Source organism: Lycorma delicatula, chromosome 1 (assembly GCF_047948215.1).
Source record: "Lycorma delicatula isolate Av1 chromosome 1, ASM4794821v1, whole genome shotgun sequence".
Taxonomy (NCBI): domain Eukaryota; kingdom Metazoa; phylum Arthropoda; class Insecta; order Hemiptera; family Fulgoridae; genus Lycorma; species Lycorma delicatula.
The window spans coordinates 332,639,275-332,659,844 of record NC_134455.1 but is presented as its reverse complement, the minus strand read 5'-3'; the positions used below and the strand labels follow the sequence as shown (position 1 = coordinate 332,659,844).

General features: G+C 30.3%; 2 protein-coding genes across 3 annotated transcripts in view; one reads left to right on the top strand and one right to left on the bottom strand.

Moving 5' to 3' along the window:
• Positions 1 to 2,392: 2,392 nt before the first annotated feature.
• On the bottom strand, positions 2,393 to 3,511 carry Coq5 (ubiquinone biosynthesis protein COQ3, mitochondrial). Its single transcript, XM_075382170.1, has one exon. The coding sequence runs from the start codon at positions 3,404 to 3,406 to the stop codon at positions 2,537 to 2,539; it is 870 nt and encodes a 289-aa protein (XP_075238285.1). The 5' UTR covers positions 3,407 to 3,511; the 3' UTR covers positions 2,393 to 2,536.
• Positions 3,512 to 3,741: 230 nt separating this feature from the next.
• Positions 3,742 to 20,570, top strand: part of Cap-D3 (Chromosome associated protein D3) — an 86,891-nt gene continuing 70,062 nt past the window's right edge. For both annotated transcript variants that reach the window (XM_075382168.1, XM_075382167.1), the window contains exons 1-3: positions 3,742 to 5,751; positions 7,325 to 7,501; positions 13,253 to 13,413. In XM_075382168.1, the coding sequence (XP_075238283.1) occupies positions 3,982 to 5,751; positions 7,325 to 7,501; positions 13,253 to 13,413 (2,108 nt within the window). In that variant the 5' untranslated portion in view covers positions 3,742 to 3,981. The remainder of the gene's footprint in view (positions 5,752 to 7,324; positions 7,502 to 13,252; positions 13,414 to 20,570) is intronic.

Genomic DNA, 20,570 nt, shown 5'->3' with positions numbered 1-20,570 from the left:
ATTATAACCTTCCAACATGAATTGTGAATATATTCATTATTACTTATTCAAGATTACAGAAATTCAATGCTCTGTTGACATAAATGTAAAAAGTACAATTAAACTGAAAATACACATATAAGAATGATTATACTTTAAATTTTATTTGTGGTAATAAATCATTACAGTACAAAAAAATATGTTATAATAACAGCACAAAGCTATGAACAGCCAATAGCTAATGTAGTGATATCAATAGCTCAGTAAATGAAACCTATTAAAATGAATCTTATGAAAGTATGTAATTAATTATTTTTTATAAATCAGTATATAATAGATTTATTGAACCTTTTTTGCTTTATTTCCCAGTTACAAAATCGTAGGTGATATTAACGTTTGTAATCGATGGCATATTATAGGGGAAGGTAGTCAGATCACCACCTAACCACAATTAGTTAAAACTCTGATCCTACTACATCTACCTCTTGCCACAATTTTATAATATATTGTTATTTAAGTAGAAAAAAATTCTTACATGAAACAGACTGAGAATTTTACATACCTATGTAAAAACTGTCTGTGCTTATCAGTCATCTGCCCACCATGTACAATTGTTGCTTATCAATGTTTTAATCAAACTGCCTGCTACTCTTACTAACCTAATCCAAACCACTTGCTAACCTAACCTAATCCTTCATGATGATAGCAACGCCACCTCCGTCTAGCGCTTACATCATGTTATGACCTTTTGGACATAGGCGATGTTTTGATAGAACCCCGGCCTCATAAAGAACTGCATGGCAATTGCCAAATGTTCATTTCATGCAATCTAAATTAGCAGCACAAAACTCTAAACCGATCTAATTGAAGTGAAATACTAACTAGAATAAAAACAAGAAGTATTGATAAGATATCAGTTGAAAGATAAGTTCTGCTGTCAATAGAGATAACAATTATCAAATCGTAACAATTGTTTCACTAATTTTAAAATATGACATTTAAGTAAATAATACATAGCTAACATGTAAATTGAATACTACTTACTGTTTGAACTTGTTGCAATAGAAAAATAGATGGTGGGCAGATACTTAAGAACCAAACTGTCAAACCAAAAATTAATTTGTAACAAATATCCTACCCACATTAATTCATTCATTATCAGCAACTACTGGCTTTAGTCACTGTCCCCCATGATCACTTTACTTATAGTGCAAACACAAAGGTGACTATAAAAATTATATACTTTTGTAATGGGGCATAAAGCCGTCACTGGTGATAAAATTAAAAATGTACGTGAAAGTGTGTAAATCAATTTTAGACTAGTATGTAATGTTCAGAAACATTAAATGGTTCTGGAACATAAATTTATATAAAATAAACAGTGTTTAAAAATTACTTACCATTATCATATGTAAATTTATTTACTAGAGTGCATGATAATTCAAATACTCTGCAACTAGTTATTTTATTGGAATTTAAGTTTTCCAATAATAGTAAGTAGAATTATCTGGTAATTTTGAGCAATTACTTTACCACTTCAATTTTGTTCACACTTTAATTTACCATAGTAAATATGCTTTCCATCAAGAAAACAAAAGATCTAAATGTCAGGAAGCAGGGTTGGATAACGGGTGACCTGTGCAAGGTGAAAGTCTATACCATGCAATCAGTTTTATGAGTTATCAACACCTGTTCAGTGAAGAGTGGTTAGGGATAAATTACAAAGGTATAGCAATACTTAACACAATCTTACAGGACACTTAGCCAAATTTATATTTAAACAAAAATATAGTCAGTACAGAGAGACTACACACATGTTTTATGCTGTTTGTTATATGCATGACAGATAATCACTTATGAAGAGCAATATGTTATCTTCAATGGCTGATGCAGAGTCCAACTTTGACTACTAAGGTATTGTTTATTCTTCTCTTAATCCTAATATCTCCCCACACAATAGATTAGCATCTGAACAGGTCACAACTCACAAAACTGATTGCTAATTGAAAAGAGTATTGATAATAGATAATAAGGCACAGAGTTTGACCTTGCACCGACTGTCTGACATCTATATCTTTTCCTGATCCTAAGTATATCTACTATGATATGCTTAGTAGTAAAAAAATTGAAGGCGATCAAGTAATTTTTCAGAATTTTTAAAAAAGATTGATTGTAGTATTTGAGTTCAATGTAACTATTTGTGGAAAGGAAAATAAGTTTTTTGTGTTCAAATCTTTTATTAACTTTATGGTTTTCCTTTTTTTAATTGATGATTTTCTTCTTTATTAGGATCAATAACAAAACCACCACAAAATATATAGTATGGAGCAGCGCGTGTCAATAAAATCCATGACTGATTTACAAAAATGAAATGTTCCTAAATATTAAGTAAGGAACAAATAAATCCAGTAAATGACTCATGAAACCAAAATCCATAAAATGTATTTTGCAAAATAACACTTTATAGAATTAAAAATAAACAAACACTTAGGCTATCAAGAAATAAATGAAATCATAAATAGTAAACATAAAACTGAATTACACAAGCCCATTTTTCCTACAACTTAAACCCTGAATGAATAGCAACAACACCAAAAGTTATATTTTCATACGTCACTTGACTAAATCCAGCTGACTGTATCATCGCTTTGAAATGTTCCTGGTTGGGGAACTGGCGAATGCTCTCTACTAAATATTGATATGGCTTCCACTCACCAGCAATTACTTGTCCCATCACAGGTATCAACTGAAAAGAGTATTGGTCGTAAACCCACTGAAGAAAATCATTATTTACATGGCTAAATTCTAAACACATAAAACGTCCTCCAGGTTTTAGAACTCTATAAGCTTCATCTAAAACTTTATCTATATGAGTGACATTTCTAATGCCAAATGCTATAGTGTAAGCAGAATATGTATCGTTTTCAATGGGCAACTGTTCCGCATCGGCAAGCAACCAATCAATATTTTCACCAGTTCTATAACCCAACTTCTCAGCCCTTTTCTTACCTATATCCAACATATGCTGATTAATGTCTGAAACAGTAACTTTACCCTTTATTTCTTTGGTACTAGGATTAGGTGACAACGTATTTAAGTATTTCAAAAAGCGGAAAGCAATGTCTCCTGTGCCTCCTGCTACATCTAAAAGATGAGTACCGTGGGTAGGGCTTAAACGGGCCATAAATATATCCTTCCAAAGTCTATGTACGCCGAAACTCATGGCATCGTTCATTACATCGTAATTTTTAGCAACCGATTCGAACACTGCATGCACTTTAGATGATTTCTCTCTCTCATCAACAGTTTGGAAACCAAAGTGAGTCTTATTCTCATTAGAGTCGTAATTACTCAATGACGATTTACACCTACACAAGTACTTATTAATACGTTTACTGTTAACACGAAGTACTTTTTGAATGAACATGACAGAAAAAAATGAAAATAATTAGCAATCAAACGATTTTAGCCCCACAACTCACATACTGCCAAAAAAGTTTTAACTCGTATAGGTTATACAAAAACTACTAAGATTATAATATCCCAACTATATTTTACCTCATGGGGGACATGTTATTGAAAATAACTAAGTAAATTTTGAGATAATTGTTCAGCTTTGTAGTAGTACAAATGCAGATTAGAGAATTCTTTTTACGTTTAGAAAAATAAGTGGACAAATAATAATACACATACGGTCTTTTCGGTGCAATACTGAGTAAAAATGGTGGTTTGTTTAATTTTCACATTTTTTTAATATTAAGATTTTTTATTAGATGAAGATAATCTATAAAAATTTTTACGCAGTGTACAGTTTGATATTCAAATATTTTTGATATTTATTTTTAAAATGTAAGTTTTTGGTGTAATACAATCTCTTTGACAGATTTATTTGTTCTCTCTGTTAGCAGTCAGTTGTGGATAGGAGGTCCGTTAGATTTGGCGGTTCATGTTTATGCATGATGGTTATCCAACGTTGAGTGTTGTTAAAATTTAATATTTAAAATGGAATTAATTGATGTATTTGGCAAGTTTCAACTTGAACTATTACCGGTTGATTGGGTTACAGAGATCTGGAATAATCAGTTTGCAGAACCGGCTGATTTACCTGTAGAATATGAATTGCATTTGGAAAATATTCCAATTAGACAGTTGATGAACGAAACTTGTGCCTGTGTGAAACAGTGGTTAGCTACATCGGAATTATGTAGTAGTGTAATTAGTGAAGTAAACCATTCGACTAGATTAAGTGATGTTTCTTCATTGTTGAGAAGCTGTTCTACTATTTCTGCAGGAAACAAATCCTGGCAAAACTTACTTAATTTAAGCATTCAGCATAAGCCATTATTATGTCTTCTTAGCACATTTATACATCAAGGAAAGATTAATTCCTTAGATGAAAACGTAAGGCAAGTATGCTTAGGTGCTACAAATCTATATTTCATTCTTCTCTCCATTCCTGGTAGCAAAGTGTATAATATATTTAACCCTGTTTTATATGCTCATGCTGTTGAGAGTCTGAAGATGTGTTCACTTCTTGATTCGGGAAGTAATAAACAGACAACAAGAGCGAAAACATCCAGAAGAAATACATGTGATAGTGATAGTAGTGATGACACAGAAAATGAAGTTTGTATCACAGGCTCCAGTAAAGTAACTCTTACCAAAAGTTTAAATATATTGTTAAATGATATGCTTTATTTATTACAGCGATTTCAATTAAAACATGAAAGAGATTCTTTGATATTAACAATTCAAATTCTTGTCCTTATGACGAGACTGGAAAAGAGAGTGTCTAATTTCTTAGTAAATTCACCATCACAGCCTTCAACTACTTCATTAGCACATAATGCCTATATTGTATTAAGGAATCTCTGTGATCCAGAACATGGTGATGTTCAAGAAACTGTTAAGTTAATTATGCGAGAACTTTTACCTAGCATTTTTATTGTTGATCAGCGTGGTTCTTTAATTACTGCCAAAGAGGCTGTCATTATTAAAGATCATTCAGTACTTTTTATTAAAAAATTATTGATGTCTATAAAAGAAAAAGCGTATGTGGGTGTAAAAGCATTAATTCAACATTTGTGTGTGAGATTACCTGATAGAGCAGAAGCCAGAGCGAAAGGAGTACAGATAATTTATGAAGTAATGAGTGTATTACCATATAGTTTCTATTCAGAGGTTGTTGTTTGGATTATGAAGTTATGCCATAATGATGAAGTAAAAAACAGAATCACTGGTTTAGAACTGGTCAGCAAACTCTTGTTTACTGAAGAGAAATTTTCTTCTGAAGCTGATGATTTTCAAACATCACACAATTCTTCAGGTAATGTAGGGAATACATTGTATATAAGATATTCTCTATTTTCTTCTCATAAATTCTTGTTGGCTGTTGTCTTTTCACGTTGTTTAGATCTGTCTGCTACTGTAAGAGCTAAATCTTTATCAATTATTGCAAGTGTTGTTTCTTCAAATAATCCAGGAATGAAACAAGAAGTTGAATCAATATTTTTACAGCCATTTGAAAATACAGACCTGACTGAAGAAAGTGACTTGTATAAAAAGGAGTTTTTTGATATGCATAAATTTTTGTTGCATTTTGATATAGAAGAAGCTAGAGAATTTGATCCATTACCTGGAGTAAAAGCCATTTTCGACATGTTGGAGTTGTTTGTTGAAGATCCAAAGGTATTTGTGAGGAAATCAGCATTGCAAGTTCTAGCAAATGTATTTTTGCTAAGTAGCAAATGGATGACTGAAAAAAGGCTTGAGGTTAGTGTAGTTTTGTGTTTTTTGTATCATAACTACATTTTCGTAATTTAAGTTATTGAAATGCAGTCTTGCTTTCATTCTTTAGTTTGTACTTTTGTATTGCTTGCATTATTTTAGTGTTATGCATGTGAAAAATAATTACTGATGTATTAAATATTAACAAAAGAAGTTTCTGTGTCGGCCTTCCAGTTCTGTGATAACAGTACTGATTGAACTACAGCACAGTAGTAACACAAACATTAAAATCCAAATTTAATTTAAATAGTTTTGATCAAATTTAAACTTTGGATTACAGTATTACAGAACATTTGGCCACAGTTCAGTCTAATCAGATGCAAGAAAGTTTTTAGCTATGAATTATTTTCAGTTATTAATGTTAATGAAGTTTAACTTCAACAAGAGTTCATCAGTCAGTTCATCCAAATCCAAAAATTTAATTTATGTGATAAACTGTGATTAAAACAAGTGAAGTAAAAGAGTCTTTACGGCTGTATTTGTATAACCTTCAGGCTCTATTAATAATTTAACTAATAAAAAAGAAAATTTATCTATAACAGTAGACCATATACTAGTTAGCCAGTGGCACGTAAACAAATACAATAATCATTTTTTTCAATGAATAATTGAATTTTCTGATTAGAGTATCCTTGTTTTTAATCTTAAAATGTGTAAAACCGGAATTTGTCCATTGTACTAGTATTCTGTAAAGAAGTTTAATCTATGGTATGTCTATGTATTGTTATACTGCCTTATGTTTCCATTGAAAAATTTGTTTGTGATATTAGTTACTTGTGCAAATATATTATTTTATGGGACAATATAATTATTTTGTTGTTCAGTGTGTGTGTTTACATATCTGTGTTTTAGAAAGATTTCTGCCAGGATATTGTAAGTGAATCTAAAATAAGGCTATCAGTTTATTATTGCATGTTAAAGATTATATTATATTTGGTTTATTCTGTTTTTTGTTGTTCTTTGAAACATTATTTTAATTTAGTTTTACAATCTCATATCTCCTTTACTCCATTATGTTTTTAAATATTTAATGAAATTTAATTCAGAATATAGTATTATTGGTAACAGGTGTACATTATATTTGAGCAAGTAATGATGAATTGCAGTTGTGACAAAGAATTGTAGAGTTTTATCAGTTCTTCTGGTGGATTTATGTAGGAAATAAGTATCATGTGCTAATTACTTCTGTAAATTTTGTTAAAAATCAGTACATTGAAACTACCTGTTGCTGAATTGCTTTTTTTTTATATAGAAATTTATTGTATTATCAAATTTGGCTTCTTGCATGAACAGTCATTTTGCTACCTATTGCCCTTGGAATTTTAAAGCTTTAAGGTGAACTGCTGAAAAATCCCTTCTGAAAAACGCAACAAAACTACTTTTGTGATAACCTGATTTCAGATTTGTTGAGTTCTGAAAGAATCATCATAAAATTTTGGTTATTTTTGAGTTGGTAATTTTGGTTTGAGTAATTTTGGTTTTTTTTTGAGTTGTACAAACAATTGTCATTAATTAATATGAGAGCTATATATCTTTGATAGTAATAATTTTGTTTCAGGTATTAGTGTCAAAATGCAGAGATATTTCAGTGTCTGTGCGTAAAATGCTTGTACAATGTCTGACTGAATTGCTTGATAGATATCCAACACATCCCAAACTTCCTTTGTATTGGGTTCGAGGTGTGCTGCCACTTCTTGCTGATCAAGAACTAAAATCACAAGAAAAAGTTCTTGAAGTAAGTTCTGAATTAAGTTGTATTAATTTTTCAAAATAATATTATCTAGACTAGTTTTTAACTAATTTTAGTGTTTGTTCTATTGTCCTAAAAAATAATGACAATTGCTATAAAAGCAAATGTGCTTTTATAGTAAGTCTCAAAATTGAGACTTTTGAAAAAAACTATTGAAATGGAACTGGAGGAAGCTATACGATTTGTTAAGGGTATAATTTTATTCCATAATATAGTTATTGACTTGGAAGGTTCAAATTATACAATGCAAGGGTTTGAAAACCATTTTTGATACCAGAGTCAGTGTCCATATGAGGACGTACCTAAATCCAAAAGCGGAAGTACAGTTAAAGCAATGCAAATTAGGGATTCTTATAAAATGTATTTCAATGAGTCAGGTAAATTCCTTTACAAATTAATTGTTTGAATTTATTTTAAAAATATGTTAGATATGTATTAAAATTTATGTAGCCTATAGTTTTTGATGGCATATGATAACTTATTATCCATTAACTTGATTCATAGAGTAAATAACATTTAGACTTCATTCAATTACCATAATTATGAATTTTCATCTGTCTTTTGTAATATAATTATCAATCAGTATTTAATGTGCGTGTATTTTTTATCATTTAAGTGCAGTGTAAATCTATTTTCATATTCTCAGGCAACTTTTCTAAAATTTCTATTATAGTCATGATTGAAATTCTTGTAGCGTAATCTACTAAGACTTTTTGTTTTGTATATGGACATTTTGTTTTAGTATATGGACTCTTATAATTTTAGGTTGTTTTATGTAATATATTGGTAAAAAAATTTCTCTACTTGCATTGATGAAAGAAGAAATTGAACAAAAAGTAAAGGATATGAACAGACTAATAGACTTAATGAAAGAAAAGTTTAATGTTATTACTTCACGAAGAAAAAAATACAAATTTTAACCATAGTTCCTGCTTCATGGACAGAAAAAAGTTAGTGAAGAATTCACTGTGAGTGAGTATACTGCATGTAAGGCTAAGGATCTTCTTTAAAGATAAGGGTATAATTGCACCACCTGAGCCAAGAAAAGGACATCCATTCAATGAAAATGTGATTAAGCTTGTCAAAAGCTTTTACCAAAGTGGTGAATATTCGCAAGTCTTGCCAGGTGCTGAAAATAAAATAAGAATTGCAAAAAAATGATAAATGCAAAAAGTGTTATTGTTAGGAAATTTGAATGAGCTGTATTCCGCTTTCAAGTTTAAACACCCAGGTCTTAAAATTGGACTGTTCAAGTTCTGCATGCTCCAACCAAAATGGTGTGTACTAGCAGGTACTGCTGGTACACATTTTGTTTATGTCTATATTCATAAAAATGTTTCACTACTGTTTTACGCTTTTTCAGTCAAAGAAAACTACAATGAACTAATTGAGAAGTTAGTATGTTCAAGAGACAGAGACTGTGTGTAATGGCACTGCTCAAACTACCCTTCAAGTCACAATCTAAAATCATTCATTATGGAGAAATTCGAAGAGTGGTTTCCTAATGACGAGGTGTCATGTTCCGCTTGGATATCTACTGACAGAAATCAACAGGTGCAGTTCACCATAACATTAGAAAAATATCTGGAAATCTTAGTTGAACGCCTAGAAAAACTAATACCTCACTCTTTCATTACAAAATCTCAGGCCAGATATTTGAAAAAAATCAAAAGCAATCTGAAAATAGATGAAGCCATTGTTCTTATTGATTTTAGTGAAAACTATTTTTTTTGTTTTGCAAAATGAAGCCCAGGGATATCATTGGACAAGCAATTGCTGTTCCCTTCATCCAGTTGTGATCTACACATGTCATGACAACGATGAAGACCTAATAGTTTTTAGTTTGTGCATAGTGTCTGATGACTTGGAGTGTGATGTACCATTTGTTCGTGAAACACAAAAGGTTGTTGTTGAATACTTGAAAAATGTTTTCCAGAGGTGAAAAGCATGACTATAGTGATGTATGTGCAGTACAGTATAAAAACCTTGCTACATCTTTTTTTGCCGTCAGCTATGGGAAGTCACCTTGTGACGGTGTTGGTGGCACTGTCAAGTGCATTGTGACAAAAGCAAGTCTTCAACGTAGTCTTGGTAATGGTATTGATAATGGCCCAAAAATTCTTTGATTTTTGCAAGACAAAAATAAAAAATAAAATTCATAATGATTAAAAAAGAAACTATGATAAGTAGCATGCTAGGCTCGTTTCTCCAAAGCAAAGATAGTTCCTGGGACACGTAGTTTTCACCACCCTGAACACAAATCTGTAGGCTCAATCGCAGCAAAATGTATAAGTTTTGATGAAAACTTCTGCACAGTTCTCAGTTCTGGAGAAAACCCATCAGTGAAGATGTCTGATGGTGTGCACAGCTACATTGCCTGCACTTATGTTGACAGTGGTTTTTTGGATTAGTTTTATCAAAACATGAAGATGAAAATGAAGGTTAACATTAAAGTTAAATTTCTACATCCCCACAGGCCTGCTCCCTCTTTTCACTGGCCCTCAAAAGAAGATATTTGCTTGATTCTTCTGAGCAACATAATTTCATGTGTCAATCCCGTCACAAAAGCATCCGGGAGAATGTTTATTATTTTCCTGAGAGGGAAATTAGTTCAATCAACCTTCAGTGCAACAAGATGTTAAAACAAACACAAGTCCGTAAATAACAAGGTGTTGGCATTTTGTTCAAAACAGTTTTATTGTAAGAAACATTTCTGTAATTCCACTGACTTAACAGGTGGAAATAGCAAATGAGCCTATGTCAGGATTTTTGGAAGACTTTGTAAGTTCTTCTTTTATATACTGATTTTATTCAGTTGTAACTTTTAAAGTTTAGTTAAAATTAAATTATACACTTTCAGGTCTTAATGTTTAAAAAATGGTACTTTGTAAACAAACTTATACTGTATATGATTTTACGTGCTAAATTAAATACAGTAAGTAATGCATAGTTTAGAAATGAACCATAAATTGGTTTGTACGATCTTGATACTATCTCGAGTTACATCATATTAATGTGAATTATTTGTCAGTTGTTTCATTATGTATTAAATGTACTGGCAGTCATAAAATTACAAATTTTCTTCCAGAAACTACTTGCTCGTACTTTTAGGATTATATATATATATATAAAAAAAAATATTTTGGTTACTGTAGTGTCTTTTTATCTTTTATCTTAAATTGCATTTAAAAAATTTTTTTCTTCAAAAAATTTTTGAAATTCAGGTTTGAGCTTATATCTACTGCAGTAATTAAGAAATAAGTTGCTAAATGGATTTTTACCTTATTCTGTATATTTTTTGAACATTTTTTGTGAAAAAAACCATTGTGATATGATGAAAATTGACAGAGTTATGAGTTTTTTTACTAAATTAACATTACAATCACTAAAAGCCTTGGAAACAACGAAAACTTATTTTTTAACAAATTAAAAAAATGAATAACTAAAAAGTATTTAAGTTATCAAATTAAAATTTTACATGGTTAGTAAGAATGGCAAATAGAAAAAATAAAATTTTCATGACATTCTGACCCATGGTTGCATTTTAATTTTTAGCTGGACGATTTGAAACGGACTGACCCTAAGACATGTCAAACTTGTTAACCACCAAAGGCCATATTAAGTATTATATATTAAATTGCAGGCTGCAAAGCAGAAAAAAAAACAAATGGAAATAAAGATGAAGCATAACATTCTAAACAAACCAATACATACAAAATAATAATATACAGAATATAAACATATTAAAAAATACATATGTATATAGGAACATTTATTTTTTTCAATTTAACATGATTTAAATAAAATATATATATTTTTTTAATAAACTTAGCAGTGTTTTGCATTAACCAAATCTTCAAAATTTGGTTGAATTTGTTGAGCTGTAGTTATTTTTAAAATTGTTTGCACATGCTTGTCTGTGAATCTTGATCTTACCGCAGTTTTGTTTTTTTTAAAGTGGAAAGTAGTTGTTCGCACAAATATGTGCTACCAAACAGAGATAAAATATGTTTAATTGCTAATAACACATTGGGAAATTGCTCTGGTGATAAATAATTATAGAAATGTGGAATCCCAACATCCATATATTTTTGTTTGAATACGGAATCGCACTGAATTTCAGTTAGTTCCAGTTATAAATTTTCATCAAGTTTCAACATCAATGGACAAAGCAGAAGTAAAATTGAAATCGATTTTCACATTACTTAAACTCCAAAAATCTTCTTTGGAATTCATTTTCTAGCAATTTAATTTCGTTGGCATATTCTGAAAACTTCAATTGTGGTGATTTTTTTTAATAATGACTAGCAAGATTCAGAGTGAGATAAATTTTGTTTTTGAATTTATTTTTGCCAGAGTAATAATTTCTGTTTGAAAATGTTGATATTGTCGAGTCAGATGGTAACCACATGCTGTTTGCTTTGTAGTTTGAGATTAAATTGACTAAGGTGATTTCTAATGTCAGCAGTAAAAGCCAGATCTTTTATCCATTGAACATCTTTTAATATTTCACATTCATAGTTTTTGGATTCTAAAAAAATGATATTTTCATTCAGCAATTGAAAGAATTGCTTTAAAACTTTATGAATGGAAAGCCATCAAATTTCTGTGTGATAAGGTAGATCGGTGTATTCACTTCCTATGTCTTCTAGAAATTTACTAAATTGACTGTGATTAAGTCCACATGCGCAAATATAATTTACAATTTTAGTAAAATTTTTTAAAACATGTCAATGTTTAGTACTTTGGAGCATTTACAATCAGTATTTTGCAATACAGTTTTTTTATACACAGCTTTTTTCAAACTAATTTTGTTTCATTAAGGAATTTATACTTATAATTTTAATTAAAGAATCCAGTATTGTCAAAAGTTAAATAAATGTATTGGTTATCAAACTTGGCGGGCTGCAGAACAGTTCCTGGCAGGCAGGCTATATGCTGCATGCAGGCCGTGTGTTTAACATGCCTGTTATAGGTTAATAAATAAATCTGTAAAACCAAGTGTTTATTTTTTACTACTACCAAATCTTCCATTTATTGATATATCTAGGTGTAAATGAGTATTATTATAAAGTTATTTTCTTTTTTTTATTCTTAAAAGTAGCCTGCAAATCTTATGTGATGGCAGGGCTTATTGTGGATAAATAATATATCACTGCACAATAGTAATGAATTAGTTAAACAACTGTTGGTCCTTGGTTCCTGAAACATTATTAGATACAAGACAAGATGTTGCAAGGTAGATTTAATTATGATATTCATGTAATTTTTAAATCTATTTAAGTGACGACCATAAAAAATTAAAAATAATGGTTTAATATGTACACTATGTAAATAATAAAGCTTAATCTTTGAGTGCTTTGAAATTATTATTTTAAAACCACTGGTTTTTAAGTGTATCACTAGGTTCAGAAAATGAATTTTTTGTATAACTTTCCAGTAGGGCTGCAGACTATATGTTATTAGGGCTTTAGAATATATGTAAATATATCTATTCATTTCAGTTGTACTTTTATAGCAGAAATTTTTGTGGCAAACATTCTAACAGTAAGTATGTGTTAAAAATATGGACAGTATACTGAGTTTTTTTAAGAGAAATGATTCAGGAGATGGTGTTATTTTTAACTCTGTGTAGGTTGTTTATAAAGTTATCTATGTTAATAGTACTTGAATTTTCTATCTTGATAATTGTCTTTTGAGATTTTTATTATCTGATTCTGAATAATCATATTACAGGTTTTGGAGTGTTTGATCCTCAGAAATTTTGTACCTTTTGATAAAATGAAGACTCCACATCAGTTTTTGCCTTGGATTTTACTTGATTTAATTGGTGAACTTAAAATGAGGAAGCTTTTTGTTTTTGCTTGTCACAAGTGGACACTGGATAAAATTTTAAAGTGAGTAAATATTTATTTATATAGCAATCACAGAAAAGGATTTTTATATGGAAGATGAAATGAATAAATTCAATTTACTATTGATTATGAATGATGCAACAGATGGTTGAAAATAAAGACCAGTTAATGAAATATAAACTGTTTACATCTGCATCTGTAGAAACATTTACTGTAATTTATATAAAAACTAAATTGTATTTATTGCAAGTTATTTACTAAAAGAAAAATAACTTTAAACCATAAATTAATTATACTTTGTGTAAAATCTGTGGCGATGGAAGTGAGCTTACCCCTTTGAATCCCAGTGTTCAGTTTTTAAGACGTTTATAAAATTATTCTTAAAGAGTATAAATTATGCTTGGTTTTCCTGTTATATAATATCAAAATATACAGAAAGCCATGTTCTTTCTAATAAATACATGATTTTTATTCATTTATTATACGTATATCAATGATGATTTGGTAGGCAGTGAATCATATGTTTTTCAAGTGCGTTTACATCGTTTTCAGTTTAGGTTAAGATGGGTTGTGTTTACACTTAGTTTTATGCTTTAGTTTGTGCCTTTTGTTTATAAAAAAATTATGTTTTTTTAATGATGACTTGCTCATGTTCACCACCTAGTGACAATGCTGTGAGATGAGTTTTAGAAGAAGATGATTTTAATGACGTTTTATCTGATGTCAGAATGTAAACAGTAGCGATGTATATGATACAGATGTAGATCTGACATATGGTCCAGTAAATGATCTTCCTGTCCTTTCAGCCATTAAAAATAATATTTCATTACTCTTTATTGAGTCAGATGATGGTGATGATAGTTTTTCAACTAGTGTGAGTAGCAGGCCTGGGCCTAGGGGTCAACCTTGCAGTTAACTAACTAGTCATAGTCACAGTATCAGTGATTCTTCATCTGATGAAAGCAAGTGGTAAAAGTTACTTAGGATAATGTTCCAGGTTTTCATCATACATTTACTTGGAATAAAACATGGTCCTCCCTGTAACTCATCTGCAGTTGCACATTTCAAACTCTTCTTCACTACTTCACTGTTAGAAATGATGGTAAAGTACACTAATATATATGCTGATAAAATTATGTCTCCTGCTAATTTTGAAAGTCTGGAAACAGGAAGATATAATCTTAGATGGTGGACGAATGTTACAGTTGCAAAAACGCAAACATTCATAACCATTCTTATAAACATGGGACATATCAAGACAGCCACTATTGCCAGTTATTGGTGGACCAATAAAAACCATTGCTGCCAATGGTTTGACAGAATACATAATCAACCATTTTCAAACCATTTTGAGATTTTTTCACATAATTGAGACCACAAACTTTTCAAAACTTAACAAACCCAATTAATTACAACCCATGTGTATGAATTCAACTGCACATTAACCATGCAAATAGACTTTCCAAACATTATTATACACTAGATACACCAGGAAAATATTTGTCAATAGACAAAAGTATGATTCCTACTAGCTGAATCAGCTAATTCGTATCAGCTCATTTTGAAGTTGAGAATTCTAAGGTTCAAATCCTATTAAAGGCAGTTACTTTTATACAGATTTGAATACTAGATCATGGTTAACAGAGTTCTTTGGTTGTTGGGTTTCAATTAACCACACATCTCAGGAATGGTTGACCTGAGACTACACTTCATTTACATTCGTACATAGCATCCTCATTCATTTTGTGAAGTAATACATTATGGTGGTTCTGGAGTCTAAACAGGAAAAGAGAGAGGGTGTTTTTATTGTCAATTGGTTGGTTTCCAGTGAAGAAGGCCCAAAAGAAGGGATGGTAGAATGTTACTAATAAGCCTACTATTATATGACAGTATAATGATTATATGGATGGTGTTGATGTAATTGACCTAATGTTATATCAATGTCTCAGTATATTGTAAAACAATTAATTTTGGAAAAAATGAGCTGTTAATATTTTTGGATAATTGGTTTTAAATGCTCTCATTTGTATAAAACCAATATAGACAACTTATTGTCTAGATTACATTTTAAACTTCAATTAGTTAGATGATTTGACTGAAGAATGGTTGAATTTAAAAAACAGAAACTGAAACTTCAAGGTGGCGATGAGCTTCAGGTGGTGGCTGTGTTGACAACAGTGCTAGTACTGAGGTACTTTTTAAATAAATTCCTCGTGGGAGGAAGAACTGCTGTGTGTGCAGTGCTGTCAACGCTAGAAGTGGTGGTAAAAGAAAAATATAGACATATACGTTTGCAAAATGTAAAAAAGGCTTGCATACAAAGTATTATCCCTACCAGAAATGTTAAATTTTTACTATATGTATCTTTTATTAGCTGTATTTTCTTAGTTTGGTACTTCTTTATTATTTGTTTGGTATTTCTTTATTTCATAGTGATTATCATAAACAATTTGTTTTTTCCTTAACCCATTCATTACTGAATATTTACCTCAAATCACTGGTTCTTATTACTGAGTTTTTGTCATTTCATGAAACAAATTACCTGAACATCCAAATAAAAGAAATTTAATGAACTTACCTTTACAATTTGATTTTATATTATCCTGAACAGTGACTTTCTTTCTCTTCTTTATTAGTATGAAATGAAATGAAACTTGTAACTCTATCTTGTGGTAACATGACAGACCGTATCCGTCTTTTGTGATGAGTGGGTTAAAATATCATTTTGGAACACTTTGAAAAGGAATTAGCAATAATGATATAGTTTTTGTGATATTGAATTAGGAGTGAAAGTTTTCAACAAGGCCCACTTAAATCTTAAAGACATGAAACAAGAGTTAAGATAGAAATCAAGATAGATATACATACAATTTTATACAAGTGTACATATTTAAGTGTTCTTTTATGCAGTCTTCATTATATTTAGCTAAGATTTTTTTTATGTGTGACTGTTAATGGCAAACTAGAAAAAAGAGAACAATTTTTTTTGCGGTATGTTTTTTTTAAATATATTTTTTTCTATTTGGCATAAATAAGTAATTTCATAAATAACTGAAATATGATTTTTTTTTTGCGGAAGGCTGCAGATTGATCAGAACTGTACTGGGTTTATTTAGTTTATACCTTAATACTTGAGCTATTATCAGTAATCTTTAAAAAAAAGACTGGGAGTGAAAGGGCTCATTTTAACTGTTGTGAAAGTGCAAACATTGTCTGATTTTACAAAGTTTTTGTGCTTTACGTGACATACCAGCATCTGTTTCATCATTCTTATTTATTTATAATGCATTTTATATATATATATATATACGCAGAGCAAGTCAAAAGTATGAAAACCCCTTAATAACTATAAAACCGTTTTAGATAGAATACTTTCAGGATTAAGGTATTGGTCAACTACTTTACTTTAAGATGAGAAATAGAATTTTAACCCCTTCTTAGGGAGGGGCGGCCCAGGGGTTGGAACTTAAATGTTTCAAATGTTAACACCCTTTGTGTGATACATCATTTTAAAAGTATCTCTAAGATAAGAAGAACGGTAAAAGTTGGTAAAGTGTAAGCAAGTTCAAATAGTAAAATTAAATAAATGAAATTGAACTGAAAAATTAAAATTTTGGCTAAAAATTAAAATTAAAATTGGGTAATTGATTTTGTCTCTACCTTTACCGCATTTCTAAGCCAATTTTATTTTATTTAATATTTTTTTTTACCTTTTTTGTAATTTGTGCAAAAAAGGTAAAACTGTTTTTACTGAATTGATTTTTTCTATGCTACCTGCTAACATTGCTATCAATATGTCACTTAGTGAACAGGAAAGGGTCACACGTTTAATGATGAGGGGCCATTGATGATAAAATTGATACTTGAGTGATAAACTTTGACTTTGGTGATAAACTTCATATAATGAAGTTTTTGAATTGTTAAATGCAACATTTAATAATCATAACCCTATTTCAAAAGGTACACTATCAAAAACCACCAAACGATTTGAAGAAATGGGAAGCATTAATAATAGGGGAAAATCAGGGAGGCATAAATCTGCAACAAATAACAAACCATTAAAAATTATGCAAGAATTTATTGAGAATCCTCATTCCTCAACTCGAACAGCAGCATGAGAACATAACATTAGGCAAATTGCAGTGATTCAAACATTAAAAAGTAAAGATTTCAAACCGTTCAAAATTCATCTGGTGCAAGAACTTAATGAAGATGATTACAATCAAAGACTTGAGTTCTGCAAAATTATGATGAACAATATTTATGTAGATCCTAATTTATTAAACATAGTTTTTAGTGATGAGGCTGTATTTTTTTTAATGGCAATGTAAATCGCCATTATTGTGGATATTGGACTGATATTAATCCTAACTGGTATCATGAGGCTCATACCACTATCCAGTCAAAGTAAATGTATGGGTAGGTATTGTTGGTGGATGATTGATAGGACCTATTTTTATTAATAGAAATTTAAACGCAGTGAAATATGAGGCTTTGGTTCTCAACTGTATCATTCTAAAGATTCAAAATGTGTTTGAGCCCATCTTCAAAACATTTGGTTTCAACAAAATGGTTTCCCGCATCATTTCACTCTTCTTGTATGTAAAATTTTAAATGCATTTTTTCCTGGAAGATAGATTGGCTGTAGGGGTCAAATAGAATGGCCAGCGAGATCACCTGACTTGTCACCATCGGATTACTTTGTATGGGACCACTTAAAAAGTATTGTTTATTATAAAAAGCCTCAAGATATCAATGATTTACAAGATAGAATTCAAGAATCAAAATATCACTAGGGAATCATTGAATAAGCAGGAGAACATTTTGAAATTTATAAAATGAAATATAAGTAAATAAGCATATGTTATTCTTAATAAACAGATTTTTTTCACATAAATTTATTCTATAATATCCATTTAATCAAATTTTTATGTATTTATTTATTTGTGATAACAGTTCCTTAAATTATCAATGTAATTTTTTTCAAAATTCAAACTATCCCGCCACCATTTTGGGTACAGAAATTATACAAACTTGTCTCTTAAAGAGACCTTTAAAATGGTTATCACAGAAAGGGTGTTGCTGTTTAAAATATTTGAATTATACCCCTCAACCACCTCCCAAAAAGAGGTTGAAATTCTATTTCTCATCAAAAGGTAAAGTAGTTGGCCAATACCTTAAAACTAAGTCAGAGTATTCTATTTAGAATGGTTTTAAAGTTGTTGAGGGTTTCCATATATGTTTATGTTGTCATGTGTTTGTGGTTTGATATGGATATTGAGAGGTTAACAATTGAAAATGTTTATATAATTACAGTTTACTAGTTAAGGAACGTAAGTAAAATAAGACAAATCAGTAATAACAATAATGACAACAGTAATAATAATAATAATAAATAACAAAAATAAACAAATAATAATCGTAGTAATCATAATCACAACAATAATAATAATAACAACAGAGTGATTACATACAAAACAGAATTTAAAGTAATCATCAGGATTTATTCACAGGGTAGTTAAATATTGAAAAGCAGAATTCAGTCCCATTGACGAAAGACATTAACATGACTGCTAGTCTAACACTTTTAACCACTAGTCTTGTATTAACGACAATAGTACAATAGATAAGAAAAGTATAAAATTCTTTGACTGCAAATAGCTTTGCTGTTCACAAATAAAATTACTCCAATAATTTATGAATGAAATTTAGTACATTATTTCTTTCACTTATAATCTAACAGTAACTCACTGAACCATTTCTTGTTTTCATGTACTGGAATTACTTGTGATGCCCCTTAATTGTGTCGAACCTGCACTAGAAATCCGTTCCTTCACTGACCTCCTTGCAGAATATTCTTGCTTCAAACTTGCATAATAACTCCTTGCTTAAAATTCTGTCATAGCACTCTTGCAGACTCTATGTGAGAGAGAACTGTGAGATGTCAGTCTGCAGGTAGAGTGAGATCTCACAGAACTCTCCCACAGATTGACCTTGCCAACTGACATTTCACAGAACTGATTGTCAGCTGGTCTTCCCTGGAGTGTTTATACTCCTATCTTCTTTATTTCAGGACTAGACCCCAGTTGAGCATGAGAATGATTGACCGAGCCCTTTCATTCCCATGCATTTCTAACCTGGGTTTGGTAACACTTTTCAAAGAACAACATCTGTTTTGGTGTGTCAGCAGCCAGTACAAAGAATGATTGTTAAATGGACCTGTTACCTTTAATAAAAGGGTTTTTTTTAGCCCCTTTCTAGATTCCTTCCATTGTATTTTTTCTACTTTCTTCTTAATTGTTGGGATCTGTTACTCAGGTCCATTATACCGGTCTTGTTTCAATATATATATCAAAATATTATTTTAAATTCTGTTAATACAAAACACATAGTACAGAATATTGAGACTAAACGTATCTTACCTTATTTTACTATGATAGTTCATGGGATTCTGTATCCTTAGTTGTGATTGGAATATTTAATTAAACTGCATCTTAAAAATACTAAAATAATGAAAATTGTTGTGTCGTATTTATTTATTATACAATTGCTACTATCAGTTGCAGTTTTTATAAGACTGTCTCCCACAAATGCTGTCTGATGGTTTATCAAATTGAAATTTTGTGTGTGTGTGTATATATATGTATATAACAGGGAATAGATTTAAAATTAATCAAAGGTTGCATTGGGATGTTTAACTAGCATCTGGCAATTTTTAGTAGTCGGCTTGAAGCAATGTGTTCAAAAGAATATAATTCAGAATAGTATTTAATTGTTACTTTTAGAAATTTGTTAGTTGGGTCATTGATTTCCTCAAATTTATTATCAACAATATATTGTTTCATTAAGTTATATTTTCAACTGTCACAATAGTATTTGCTTTGGTGTAATAAATTTTGTATTTTTAATTTTTTCGGGAATTATAGTTGATATTACAGGGTGTTTCAAAATGAATATCAGGGTTTTTAAGCTATGTAATAATTCTGAAGTTTCATGCACATTGATTAATTACACATGAAATGAAAGAACAACTAAAACGGTTTTAGCTGTGTGCTAGCTCATACACTCTTTCCTATTTCTTCCACTTGAAAGTGCCAGTAGCAAAGATGGCAAACCCCCAACAGAAAACGTTGTTTTGCAGTTTGTATTTGTAAAGGGAAGAGTAAAAGACAGCTGAGTATGTTCGAAGACAGTGTTGA

Bases quoted from the DNA above. Each gene is read 5' to 3' on its own strand.
- Coq5 (XM_075382170.1), bottom strand. From the start codon at position 3,406: ATGTTCATTCAAAAAGTACTTCGTGTTAACAGTAAACGTATTAATAAG.